Source organism: Dromiciops gliroides, chromosome 2, assembly GCF_019393635.1.
Source record: "Dromiciops gliroides isolate mDroGli1 chromosome 2, mDroGli1.pri, whole genome shotgun sequence".
NCBI classification, from domain to species: Eukaryota; Metazoa; Chordata; class Mammalia; order Microbiotheria; family Microbiotheriidae; genus Dromiciops; species Dromiciops gliroides.
In genome coordinates, this window is record NC_057862.1 from 680906511 (window position 1) to 680921738 (window position 15228).

A 15228-nucleotide genomic window follows, 5' to 3' on the forward strand; every position below is an offset into this window, starting at 1 on the left:
AGTAATGAGGATTTAAGTGATTTGCCCACCAGTCAGGTAGGATGGGAACCCAAATCTACCTTATTTTGAGGTCAGCCCTCTTTTTTTCATGCCCCTGATTCTTTATATCTACACTGTTGTTATTATGATTTCTTACAAATGTGTTCCCCTTCTAATTTCTTCAGCTCATCCCTCATAGTCAAATTTTTCTATCTGTTCATCAAATCTCTCTTTAGTTTTGTTTCAAATTTCTCCAATATCCTCATAACACCAAAATTGTTCAGTCATACTTCTCTTTTGCTTTTGTTTTTGTTTGTTTTTTGTTTTTTTAGTGAGGCAATTGGGGTTAAGCGACTTGCCTAGGGTCACACAGCTAGTAAGTGTTAAGTGTCTGAGGCCTAATTTGAACTCAGGTACTCCTGACTCCAGGGCCGGTGCTCTATCCACTGCGCCACCTAGCTGCCCCTTTCTCTTTTGCTTTAATACTTGATAACAAAGTTGAGCCACATTCTACTATGCATTTATTGATGTGGCTTTTTGGGCATTAGCTTCCACTGACCAAGTGAGGATTATTTTTTCAGATACATTGAACGCATTTGTGGCCATCTGGTCTACATTTAGTGAAGGCAATCATTGGACTTCTTAGATTGCATTTAGATTCAGACCCTCTTACAGTGAATTGTTGAGTTCCAATTAGTGATGAGGCTATATCTATTTTTTTCAGGGCCTAATGTGTCCCCCATCACTGTCCTCCTATGTTAAGGCTAATTCCTTTGGATGTAGGTTAATGTTACTGAAAGAGGAACCCAGAGTCTATATGCATACATACCTGTCCATTCAGGCTACGGGTATAACAGTAGATATTTCTGTATCTCTCCTTGTTCTGTGTTGGTGGTGACCTTGCATGAGACTGCAATCACTTTTGTTTTCTTGATCTTTGGTTTTCTAAAATAAGATGATTCTTTGGATTTGTCTTTCACTGACTTCTCTTTAAGCTTTTGCCTTTGAGTCTATATTTCTAGTGTTATGTTCTTCCTGTCCTTCTTCCACATATAAGATGGTGAAATCCTAGATTTAGAACTAGAGGGGGCCTTATAGAGTGCTGAGTACAATCACTTAGGAAGATTATTTAAGTTGATGTCTGGAAGATAAAGTTATGAAATAATGTGAAAGTTGGAGATGTGCTTAAGCATCTATTTGTCCAGTACTCTCATTTCAGAGAAAGAAGCTGAGGCCTAGAGAGATTGATCAGAAAATTGAGAAGTAGAAGGGACCTTTAAGATGACTTAGACTGGGGCCTTCACTTAGTGGAAGAGGAAGTTAAGACCCCCATAGGAAGCTGACCCTTTCCCAGTTTTCTTTTTTCATTTTATCCCTTCCCAAATTACCAGATTCAGCTATACTGGCCTCTATGCTGAGCTCAATGCATGATACTCCACCTCCCATTATTATGTCTTTGTACTAATTCTTGTTCCTGGAGTCCTTGTCTTCTTCCCTCTCTGCCTCTTAGTTGCTTTCTCTTCTTTCAAGACTCAGACCAAATATCATCTCTTATAGGAGTCATTTCCTGGTCCTAACTTTCTCCTTCTATGTCCTCCCCAGGTGCCAGTATTTTTTCCTCTGAGAAGCCTACATTATGTATTCTCCCAGTTATTTCCAGTCTTATTTCTCCTATTAGTATGTGAATTCCTCAAAAACAGGGACTGCTTTTGTCTTCTTTCTATCTCCAGTGCTTAGTACAACGGCTGGCACATAGTAGGTGCTTCACAAATGCTTCTTCACTGACTGACTCAAATAAGGTCACATGCCTAGTGAACAGCTGAAACATGATTTGGGCCCGGGTATTCTGACTACAATTCCTGAACTTTTGCCATTACATTATGACAAAATGACTTACCCAAGGTGTCCAATAGTTGCTGGGTGACAGAGACCAAGTCTCTAACCCCAAAATGTTGCATTTCCCTCCATTCATCCTGTGGCTTTCAATGTTCAAGGGTCAATCAATTTGTTAGAAACTCTGTTAGAGGGAGATGTGTTCAATTGGCTTGACCACAATACTCTCCCCTTCAAGAAGTGTCTGTGATTCCCTTTTCCCTCTTGAATAAAATATAAGCTCTTCTGTCTGATGTGGAAAAAACCTCATCAAATTTCTCTGTTTTGTCTTTCCTCACTGATTTCACAACACTCCCCTCACCCCATTAATTCTACTTTCTGGTCACGTTGGCCATCTTGCTGCTCCCCAAGTATAGCATTCCATTGTCCTTCTGATCACCTTTGCTAAGGTTGTCACCCATGCCTACAATGCTCTATGTTATCACTTCTACTTTTTTTTTGGGGGGGGAGGACTTCTCCTAGCCTTTTAAGGCTTAACACAGATATAACGTCCTACATAAGGTCTTTCCTTATGTAGGATCCCCCAAAACTATTACTTTTCCCCCTCCCATAACTGCTTTGAATATAAACCTCTAATTTTCTTGTCTTTAGACACCTTATATCTTCCCAATATGACATTACCTCCCTGGGACATGTATACTTTTTTATTTTGCTTTTGTATTCCCAGCAAAAAAGCTAATAGCAATATTGTTTTAAGAATGAATTTGAGTGAATAAGTTATTTTGTCTTTTATAAATACCCAAATTAAGTATAAAGGACATATGAAAAAAGATAATCTCTGCATCCAGGGAAAGAACTTATAAATAGAAGTATATATGGAATAATTTTACATATATATATATGTGTATATGTACATACATATGCATGTGTATGTATATGTGAATAACTAAATATACACACACAGGTACGTACATACATACACACACACACGCACACACACACACACACACACACACACACACCTATTTGTGTCTAACGGTAGCCATCTCCAGGGCAGGGGCAGGGGGGCAGTGAGAAAAAAAAAAGAAATTTACTAGATAATTTTCATGAATATTTGAAAGAAATAGCAAGTTGTGCATAGTAGATTATTTTTTAAAGAAATAAACATTTTTATTCATTTTGGGGTTCCAATTTTTATCCCTGTTTCCCTCCCTCCCTTCCCCCTCCCTGAGGTGGTAAGCAATCAGATATGGGTTATACATGTACAATTATGTAAAACATTAAAATATTAGTCATTTTGTATGTAAAAACTCGAACAAAAGAAAAAATGAAAGAAAGCAAAAAATCACATGCTTCAGTCTATGTTCCATCAATATCAGTTCTTTCTTTGGAGGTAGATAGTATGTTTCATCAATAGTCCTTTGGGATTGTCTTGTATCATTGTATTATTGTGAATAGTTAGGTCTTTCACAGTTCTTCATCAAACAACATTGCTGTCTCTGTGTACAATGTTCTCTTGGTTCTGCTCTCTTCACTTTACATCAATTCATACAAGTTTTTTTTTTTTTAAGGCCTTTCTGAAATTATCCTGCTTTTCACTTCTTATAGCACAATAATATTCCATCACCATCATATACCACAGCTTTTTTAGTCATTCCCCAATTGCTGGGCATTTCTTTGATTTCCAATTCTCAGCCACCACAAATAGGTCTTTTGTTCTCTTTTTGGGGATGTTTTTGCAATATAAACCTAGCAGTGGTATTGCTGGATCAAAGGGTGCACAGTTCTATAGCCCTTTTGACATAGTTTCAAATTGCTCCCCAGCATGGTTGGATCTTTTCATAACTCCACCAACAGTGAATTAGTGTCCCATCTTTCCAACATCCACTATTTTCCCTTTTTTTGTTATATTTGCCAATCTAATAGATGTGACATGATAACTTGGAGTTGTTTTAATTGTGCATAGTAGATTTGCATTTATATGTGCAATCATCTTTTTATAGTACTTTGTCATGGAAATGCATGTTTTATTCCATAAATTAAAAAAAAAAAGGCAGGGGCACCCTACATAGCATTTAAAAAAATTTTGCTCATGTACACATGCGATTTCATTTCCATAGTAATAGCAACTCAGGATAGAAATTCATTTTACCAATAAAGATTAGTATCTGCCTTGCTATTTAGTCTTTTTTTTTTTAAGTGAGGCAATTGGTGTTAAGTGACTTGCCCAGGGTCACACAGCCAGTAAGTGCCAGGTGTCTGAGGCCGGATTTGAACTCAGGTACTCCTGACTCCAGGGCCAGTGCTCTATCCACTGCGCCACCTAGCTGCCTCTCTGTTATTTAGTCTTGCAGAGCTGCTTAGGACACTGAGAGGTTGAGACTTGCCTACAGTCAAACAGCCAGTACATGTCAGAGGTGAAACTTTAATGAAGGTCCTCCCCTCTCAGGGCTTCCCATCTCTATCCAATGAGCCAGGGCTGAACTGAGTCGAACATTATGCTAAGTTGAGAGATCTAGTTTATTTATGATTTTTATTATCAGACTAATCCCTATCCTTCTTTCTCATCTCTGCCTATTCTACTCTACCACAGAATGCAAAAGGAATATTGGGGCATCATGGGAAGAAAGGAACATGAATTTGAAATTATGTATCTTTATCTTGACTGCTATCCTTTCTGCTATCATCATCACCAAAACAATAATATTTATCTAATGCTTTAATGAATTGCAATGCTGCTTACCCATGGTTTTTCATCTTATCCTCACTACAAGCCTATGAAATAGGTATCCCTACTTTATAGATGAGGAAATTGAGACACAGAGAAGTTGTGAATTTCCTACAGTCACATGGCTGGTCTCTGAATCAGAATTTGAACTCAGGTCTTCCTTAGTCCAAGTTAACCAGTCTGTCCTCTATGGTACCCAACTCCCTTCCCTTTGTATTTGATCTCTCTTTACATTGACTTTCATGCACTTATTTCATTGATTCATTCAAGCACCTACTATGAATAAAGTCTAGAATCTTCTATACTTTCTTGGTAGCTCCTTTGATTCATTTCACCTCTGGGGAAATAATCATTACCAGAGAAAATATAGTGTAATATTCTATCATGAATATGTACTTGCTTTGTATTTACCCTTTCTGTACATGGTGCTTCCCTATAATCAAATATAGTCTCACTGAGGATACAGATTGTTTCATTTTTATCTCTTATCTCCCAGGAAGTAGCACAATGTTTTTACTTTATCAAAGTTTATTGAACTGAATTGATCTGAATGGAAACCACCTTTGGCATGGAATTAGGTGAGAACTGGCATAGAATCCTATGTATAACACAATAGCTATGTGAACACCTGGACAAAATCTCTTACTTTATCTAGACCACAGTTTCCCCATTTGTAAAATGGGCATAATTCTATTGGTAGTACCTTCCTCAAAGGGTCATTGGAAGGAATGAATGTAGCAACTATATCAAGCATTTGACAAACATAGAAGAGTTATATGAAGATTGACTGTTACAAGTAAATAGTGTATTTATGGACAGGGATACTCCAATGTTGCTTCAATAATCTTCCACCTTATTTTTCCTAGTAAGAGCTATCGATGAATCCACTGGGAAAAAGATATTTGATATCATTTATCCAAAGAAACGGCATGCCTTACACAAGAGAGATGCAGAGGAAGACCACGGTCCCCTAAAGCAGGTATGATATTTGATATTTAAAGGAAATTTCACTGGGTTATACTTTTTAATGTGTTTTATGATGTTAATTTTTTAGCAGAAAAGGCTCAAATCAGTTACAGACTCCTTGAGATCAGGGATATGTTTGGCCTTTCTTTGTATCCTTAGTACTTAGCACAGTGCCTGAAACATAGTAGGCACTCAATGAATGCTTGTTTAAAAATATTTTATTTTTTCTGATTACATATAAAAATAGTTTTTAACATTCTTTTTTGTTAACTTTTGAGTTTCAAATTCTCTTCCTCTCTCTTTCCCCTCCTCCCTCATTGAGAAGACAAGCAATCTGATACAGCTTACACATGGGCAGTCATGCAAAACTTATTTCCATAGTAGTCACAGACAAAAAAATACCCAAGAAAAACAAAGAGTTAAAAAAGGAAGTTTTGATCTCCATTCAGCCTCTATCAGTTCTTTCTCTGGAGTTGGATAGCATTTTTCATCATAAGTCCTTTAGAATTGTCCTAGATCATCGCATTGCTGAGAATAGCTAAATCATTCACAGTTGACAATTTTGCTGTTATTGTGCTCACATGATGGTCAGAAGAAGCAATACAAGGACACTATAAAAGTTTCTCTGAAGACACTGTCAGAGGACTGCCCAGCATGCCATGCTGACCACATCAAGCAGGCACTGTGCTTTATGAGCAAAGCAGAATTGAAGTAGCTCAAAATAAAATAAGATGTGCAAATTTAAAGAATCCGCCCCAAATGTTCATATGGACTACTTGTTCCCAACCTGTGGCAAAGCATTCTGAGTTCAAATTGGTCTGGTCAGCCACAGTTGGACACGCTGTACCTTGCCTCTGACATAGCGATATAATTTTGGTCCTCTCTGAGGTCCTTAATTGGACAACAACAAACCAACAAACTGACCAACCAACCAACTTCTATGTACAGTGTTCTCTTGATTCTGCTCACTTCACTTTGCATCAGTTCATCTAAGTTTTTCTGAAAGCATTCTGCTAGTTATTTCTTATAGAACAATAATATTCCATAACATCCATATACCATCATCAACTGATGAACAGCTTCTCAATTTCCAAATCATTGCCACCACAAAAAGAGCTGCTATAAATATATTTGTACATACAGATCTTTTTTATGATCTCTTTGGAGACGTACTAATGGTATTGATGAGTCAAATGATATGTATGCACAGTTTTATAGTATTTTGAGAGTAGTTTGAACATTGCTCTCCTGAATAGTTGGATCAGTTCACAACTCCACCAAGAGTTCATTAATGGCCCTCTTTTCCTATATCCCCTCCAACATTTGTCATTTTCCTTTTTGATCATATTAGCTAATTCAATAAATGTTAGGTGACACCTCAGAATTATTTTAATTTTCCTTTCTCCAATCAATGGTTATTTAGAGCATTTTATATGACTATATTTAGCTTTGATTTCTCCATCTGAAATCTATCTGTTCATATCCTTTGACATTTTGTCAATTGGAGAACGACTTGTATTCTTATAAATTTCACTCATTTCTCTATATATTTGAGAAATAAGGTTTTTATCAGAGAACTTGCTACAAATCCCCCCCCAGTTTTCTGTTTTCCTTCTAAATTTGGTTGCATTGATTTTACTTGTGCAAAACCCTTTTAAATTTAATGTAATCAAAATTATCTATTTTATAACCTGTAATGTTCTCCATCTCTTGTTTAGTCATAAATTCTTCTCTCATCCATATGTCTGATAGGTAAACTTTTCCCTGGTCCTTTAATTTGCTTATGCTGTCACCCTTTCTGTGTAAATCATGTATTTATTTTGACTTTCTCTTGATATATTTTGTGAGACATTGGTCTGTAGATAGTTTCTGTCAAACTGCTTCTCAGTTTTCTTGGCAATTTTTGTAAAATAGTGAATTCTTGTCCCAAAAGGTTGAATCATTGTGTTCATCAAACACTAGATTACTATGGTTATTTACTACTGTATATTATGTACCTAATCTATTCCACTGATCCCACCAGTACTAGATTTTATTTTTTTTTGATGATTCCCACTTTGAAATACAGTTTAAGATCTGATACAGCTAGACTACTTTCTCATTTGTTTTCATTGATTCCCTTGCTATACTTCCCCTTTTGTTCTTCCAGATGAATTTTGTTATTTTTTCTAGCTCTATAAAATGACTGTTTAGTAGTTTGATTGATCTGAAACTTAACAAGTAAATCAATTTTGGTAGAATTCTCATTTTGATTATATTGGCTTGGCTTACCCATGAGCAATTAGTATTTTCCAGTTGTTTATATCTGACTTTATTTGTGAGAGAAGTGTTTTGTAAATAATTACCCAACTTCACAGAACCAGTGAGTTTTAGGGACAGGAGTTGAACCCAGATCTTCTGGACTCCAAGACCAGCTTTCTCTCTAGTGCATTATAGCTACCTCAAACTCACTATGGGGATTAGTAATAATATACAAACCACTGGTGGGTCACACATGCCAGAAGATACAAAAATACATGTGCTTCTACTTCAAATCCTTTGACACCATCCCTTTCTCCCTCCTCCCTTGTTTGAGTCTCTAATTAAAAGAAGCGGTACTTCTTGCCAAGGGCAACTCTTCCTACAAGTTCCTTGGAAACAACTCATCCTCTTGCAGTTTCTTCAGTAGATCACCCCTGTTCACAATTAAACCATCTCCCCATTCTCATTCTTTTCCTAGCTACTGTTTCCTTTCCTGCTGCTTATAAGCCTTCCTCCAAGATTCCCCTATGCTGACAAAATCCTCACTTTATCCCACCATCTCCAAGATTTATTATCCTATATTTTTCCTTCCCTTTTACAGGAAAACTCCTAGAAAAAATTTGTCTATATTGTTTGTCTGCTTTTCCTCACTTTTTCCTCATTTTTCAACTCCTGAATCTCTGGCCTCAAAATTCTTCTACCTGTACACACCTTCTTTCTTGTCCAGGGACCAGTAGTATCTTTAGCATTCCGAAGTTCCACATTGCTCATTTCATGTTACTCCCTTTTCAACATTCTGTACTCCATTCAAAATGTCCTTGCTATGCTTCACACATAACATTCCATCTCCTGGCTGTACCTTGGCACAAGCTACCTCCCTGCCTGGAATGAGTTCTCCCTGCTTATTAGAATGCTTTATTTTCATCTAGGTGCCACAGTGCATAGAGTGCTGGACTTGTAGGTAAGAAGAACTCAGCTCAAATTTTGCTTTAGACACTTGCTGGCTGTGTGACCCTGGGCAAGTCACTTCACATCAATTTACCTTAGTTTCCTCATCTATAAAAAGAAAATAAGAAAAGCACCTACTTCCCAGGGTCCTTGGGAAGGCATAATTAGGTAATGTTTGTAAAACAATTTCTAAACCTTAAAGTGCTATATAAAGCACTTCTAACTATTATTATTATCTACATCTAAGCCCCACGTTCTGATCCCCTGGAGCTAGGTGCCCTTCCATAATTTACCTTGTGTTAATTTTGAATATATTTTATGTACACTTATATGCAAGCACAGGTTATATCCGCCCCCCCCCAGTAGAATGTCAGCTTCTTGGGGCAGCTAGGTGGCACAGTGGATAAAGCACTGGCCCTGGATTCAGGAGTACCTGAGTTCAAATCCAGTCTCACACACTTGACACTTATTAGCTGTGTGACCCTGGGCAAGACACTTAACCCCCATTGCCCCGCAAAAAAAAAAAAAAAAAAAAAAGAATGTCAGCTTCTTGAGGGCAGGGGTGATGTTATTTTTGCTTGCTTTTGTATCCACAGGGCTTAGCACAGTGCCTAGCAGAGAGTCAGCATTTAATAAAAATTTGTTGATTGATTGCCTACTCTGGATCTCATTCTTATTGCTACCCTTATTTTTGTTTGTCTTCCATTCCCAAAGAGGCCCATGACATTGGGGTGATGTCATGACTTGCAGTGAATTGCATTTAAGTGAGGGAGGGCTGTGCATAGTCACCAGTCTCACTTTCTCCTCCAGAGCCATCTGGGTCCAGGTACATATATACATCAGGATGACAGTAGATGGCCCTGGATGTTCAAGGCAATTAGGGTTAAGTGACTTGCCCAGGTCACACACCTAGTGTCTGAGGTGAGATTTGAATTCAGGTCCTCCTGACTCCAGGGCCAGTACTCTATCCAATGTGCTACTTAGCAGCCTTTGCTATCCTTATGAATGGCATAATAATATGCTTGGCCCAGACCTAGAAGCTGATTCTGTATAATGTGAAGTGGTTAGGTGCTGTTTAATACTTCAGAAAATAAAGGTATCTGCAGGCTCTTAAGGTGTAGAATAAATAGATCACAGACTCCTTTGAAGGTATTAACCATTAACAGATCAGAAAAGGGCAAACCCTGGGGTTCCTAGAATCCCTTTGGTGTTAAAGCCAATACCTAGCGGCCAGTCACTGAAGGGTTCTGGCTACTTTCCTGTTATATGACACCTTCTCTCTTCGGGGAAAATTTGAAAAGCTTTAATATTCTTGTTATATATTTCTACTAGGTTTAGAATAGGTCTTGAGGCAGCCAGCCTCAGACACTAATTCTGGAGGACCCGAGTTCAAAGCCAGCCTCAGACACTTACTAGCTGTGTGACCCCGGGCAAGTCACTTAACCCTCATTGCCCTACCAAAAAAAGAATAGGTCCTGATTCTGGGCTTAATAAATTTTTGTTTACTGATGGATTCCCACAACTTACTTTTTTCTATTGATAAAGTCAGTTGAATATGACAGATTCCCGAGTAAACATGCAAGAAAGAAGACAAAGGAGAAAGAAAAATCCCTAACTCAAACCCCCTCAGTGCCAACAATGGTGGAATGTGCTCTGTGCATTGGGCTCTGTAACATGGAGACCTGTTCAGCTAGGGAGCTCCATAGGAGGAAGAAGATTGACAAGCTTAAGATCTGCACCAAGTTCTTGCCCCATCCAGATTAGGTGAAGGAACAAAGGATATTTAACCGGCAGAAGACCTATGGGTAGGGACATGATGGTTATATTCGGGATGAAGGATTCAATTTGTTCTGCAGGTGCCCCAACAAACAAACCCCAAAAGATAATTATTGTATAGAAGAGTAACAACAACAACACCTAGCATTTATATAGTACTTCAAGGTTTGCTAAATGATTTACAAACATCTCATTTGATCCTCACAATGACCCTGGGAGGTAGGTGCTATTATTATTCCCATTTTTACAGATGAGGAAATTGAGGTAGAGAGAGGGTAAGTAATCTGCCAGGAGTCATGCAACTAGGAGAGTTTGAGACAGGATTCAAATTCAAGTCTTTCTGACTGTAGGCCTAACACTCTAGTTGACCCAGACCAATAGCAGTAGCAGCAGCAAAAACACCAGCTGCCTCAGATTTTGGCAAACATATGTAGATGAAGGAAAAATCTTCCTAATCATTACTTTGATTTTTCTATAGGTTTCTTTTTTCTGCTGTGCATAATTATTCTAAGCAGAAAAGCAGATTTTATCTCATTCTTAACCCTCTAAACCTGTGAGATTCTTATATTTTTCTTGACATAAATTCTCCAGGAGGGATCTACTCCTCAGGTACAGGGAACATCCTTTCATTCTTCATAATATCTTTTTTTTTTCTTTTTTTAGTGAGGCAATTGGGGTTCAGTGACTTGCCCAAGGTCACACAGCTAGTAAGTGTTAAGTGTCTGAGGCCGGATTTGAACTCAGGTACTCCTGAATCCAGGGCCGGTGCTCTATCCACTGCGCCACCTAGCTGCCCCCATTCTTCATAATATCTTAAAGGGCCAATGTAGTTCATAACTGGTCTCACCTCTCTCTCTCTCTCTCTCTCTCTCTCTCTCTCTCTCTCTCTCTCTCATAAGTAACTCATTTTGTTTTCTGAATTTTAAATGCCCTTGAAAGGTCATTTATAGTAATTCTTACATTTGGGTATCTTAGATCACATATTTATGCCCACCATTTATATTTCTGTTGCTTGGTGCTGTGGCATGTAAAATTATGTGTGATTGCCTTATTTCTGTCCCAAGTTTGGGGAAAATTAGCTGGGGTTCCTAACATAATTGTTACTTATAAATTAAAAGTTTTAACACCAGTTTAGGGGCATTAAGCATTTATTAAAGTATATTAAATATTAGTAAAGAGAGGGTACATGTCTCTGAAAGTTAAGAAAAGACCTATCTAGGGGCAGCTAGGTGGTGCAGTGGATAGACCACAGGCCTTGGATTCAGGACGACCTGAGTTCAAATCTGGCCTTGGACACTTGACACTTACTAGCTGTGTGACCCTGGGCAAGTCACTTAATCCCAATTGCCTCACCAAAAAAAAAAAAAAAGAGAGAAAAAGAAAAAGAAAAGGCCTATCTAGTCTAGAGGAGAGAATAGAGCTCAGCCTGTCCTGCTTCTTCCTCCAAGTCCTCTGCCACCAAGAATGCCTCCAAGAGAGTCTAACCTCGAATAACTGCGTGTGGAGGATAGATGGTCCTAGCACACTCTTTCAAGCTAATTGGCTAGCATCATGCAAACCTATTGGTTTATTGGACTTGATGGTGGTCCCCTGTTGAGGTCAGATTTCACACTCTCTTGAGGGCCAGGCAAGTGTGGTTTTAATTGAATTAACTTTAAGTGTGTTAATCAGTGAAGTCAGTAAATCCAATCAAACTTAATGCAATCAATCCCCTGGAGCTGGGGATTTGGGGCATTCCCAAAACCCTATTATTTTCTCATGTGCTATTTGTAATTTTTTCTCTTCCAACCTTGTGATGTTCCATTATTTGGAGCCACAGAGACCAGGGATGGTGAATGTTCTTATGCTATCAGATATGATCTGTATATCTTTTGGTTTGGCTTAACTCTTTTATATATAAAATATATATGGGTACACATACATATGTATGTTATGCCAGTGTTCCAAAGCTCAATGCAATTGTAAACTCTTAAAGCTTAAAATATATGTGTGTATACCCACATACATGTATATACTTATTTATATTCTAGTATTGAGAATACATCTATTTGCATATGTGTATAGATTCTGCATTTATATATATATATATATATATATATATATATATATATGTATATATGCCATTACACATACTGAACACCAAGCTTCAATAATTACAACAGCAAGGTTTATTCTCATTTTCTAGATGAAGAAATGAAAGCTTCTGAAGCTTGAGTCAGTCAATAAGTCAACAAGCCTTTATTAAGAGCTTACCATGAGTCAGGCACTGTACTAAGTGCTGGGGATACAAAAAGAAGAAAATTCAATTCAATACAAATGTATTAAGTGACTACTGTGTTCTAGATACTACTAAGAGCTGGGAATATAAAAAGAGGCAAATGACTTCCCCTGCCTTCAAGGAGCTCACAATATGATGGGGGAAGGTAGCACAGAAAAGGGAACTGAAAGATAGGGGAGAGGCATCTTTTGGGGGTGCTGTGTGACATGGTGAGAAAGTTCATTGGAGACTTGTCAGGAATGTATCCTGGGAAGGGGTGAAGGCATCTTTGGCCTGGGCCTCTTCCTCATATTGGAGGCTCTAGAGGGAACCAGCCAATCAGAAGGTGAGGCCTCAGGGGTGGAGGCTGTTTCCAGTGTGAGCTGCCCTCAGTGAGCTTCCAGGCTGAAGGGGTTTCTGTGACAGGGCAGAGAAAGTTGGGTACAAACTGAGTCAGAATCATGTGCAGCCTGGAGGGCATGAAGGGGGAGTGTTGGCTTATAGACTGTGGGCTCACAAGTGGGAGACACGGGAACTTTCTGGGTGGCACAGTGGATAGAACACTGGCCCTGCATTCAGGAGGACCTGAGTTTGGATCCGGCCTTGGACCCTTGACACTTACTAGTTGTGTGACCCTGGGCAAGTGACTTAACCCCAATTGCCTCACAAAAAAAAAATGACTAGTATGGTAATGTTTTACATAATTATGCATGCATAACCCATATCTGATTGCTTACTACCTTAGGGAGGAAGTGGGGAAGGAAAGGAAGGAGGGATAAAATTTAGAACTCAAAACTATAAATAAAAATATTTATTATTAAAAAAAACAAATGGAATACATGAAATGCCACATGTATTTTCACATGAGACCACTGTATTATTAGTTTTGCTTAATTTTTTTTTACTATCTTACAAGAGGTCTCTGATAGAGTGAGGGTAATGTGCAAAATATTTGTAACATAAAGCAAAACATCAATTAAAAAAAGCAATTTCAACATGGAGGGGACTAGGGATAAAAGTCTCTTTTAGAAAGTGGCATCTAAAGTACTTTGAGTGACTCTATTCTGAGATTTTCAAATAAGGAGGAAAAGCATTCTGGATTTGCTGTGCAAAGGTGAGGCAGTGGCAATTTTCATGAGAAAGTGTGTATGATGAGCAGGTGCACTGCAAACAGATCAATTTTATAAAACTGTTTAACTAGGATTCCTAAAGCACTATTTTTATCATGTTATTTCCCTCCTTACAAATCTGCTCTGCCTCCCTATTGCTCCTTCTCATAGCTAAGCTCCTTTCTGCCTGCTTTTGTGGGTCTTTTTTCAAACTGGTTTCTTGCCTAGCTTCATCTGTCTCCATCCTTCCCTTCCCTCCTCCCCAAACTTTCCAGCAGGGGCTCCTATTTATGTGTTATTTGCCCTTATTTGAATGTAAGTTCCCAGAGGATAGGGACAGTCTACGTTACTATTATTTGTGCCTCCAGTGCTTAGCCCAGGGCGAACAATAGCAGAAGCTCTTAATGGATGCTTATTCATTCATTTGTTCATTCTAAAATTATACAAATAACATTATTATAAAAGGAACTCTTGCAAGGAAGGAGCTCACTGGGTACTTAGAATAAGTGATACAAGGACACTCTCATGGTCTCTCCGAAGAATTTTGGAATTGATTGCATGACAATTGACATGCTGGCACAGGACCGCCCAACATGTCCTTCCTTCATCAGAGGAGGGGCTTTACTCTATGAGCAAAGCAGGATTGAAGTAGCTCAAGAGGAAAGGGAGATGGGAAAATTTAGAGTCTTCTCCACCCCAAATGTTCATATGGAATATTTGTGTCCTGCCTGCAGTAGGGCTTTCTGAGCAACCATAGGTGGATACACTATGCCTTCACTCCAACATAATGATGTCATTTTGATCCTCTTCTAGAAAGGCCAACCAACCAACCATTCACTTATAGCTTCCTGTCTCCACATTCAGTGTTTTTTATCCACAATGCTATGGTGCCACTTACCATGCTTTGTATTGTCTTCCTCTTTCCAGACAATGAATATTACTTCCCTTCAGTAACTTTCAGTTGCAGACACATTCATCTGTTTCCTCTTCCTTGAACTTACCCTAGGCTTTCTTCTCCCTTTGCCTCCCCACCCCCCCAAATGGCTGGAATCCTTTCTCTCTCTCCATCTCTACTTCTTAGAATCCCTACCGTCCTTCAAATTTCAGCTCTTGTGCCATTTCCTTGGAAAGTTTTTCTGACAGTCTCCATCACCCCAGCTGTTAATGTTCCCACTCCTCAAAAACTAAAAACTGCTGCATTTATTTCTATATCCATTTGGTATATCAACCAGGAGCACATAATCCCCCTGGAGGTAGGGGCCAGTTTTAATTTTACTCTTTGTATCTTCAAGGAGTATTATTTATAATAATACCTTGAAGAGTAGGTGCTTAAGAAATGTTTATGGAATTAAATCGAGTAGCTGAATAAAGTCATCATTAGAGCAATAAGA

The 15228-nt window shown here is 38.4% G+C and overlaps 1 protein-coding gene across 1 annotated transcript in view; it reads left to right on the plus strand.

Moving 5' to 3' along the window:
- The window catches only part of ADAM28 (ADAM metallopeptidase domain 28), a 97197-nt gene that overhangs the window by 14189 nt on the left and 67780 nt on the right, over positions 1 to 15228 (plus strand). The window contains exon 2 of the mRNA XM_043981292.1: positions 5407 to 5519. Coding sequence (XP_043837227.1) covers positions 5407 to 5519 — 113 coding nt within the window. The remainder of the gene's footprint in view (positions 1 to 5406; positions 5520 to 15228) is intronic.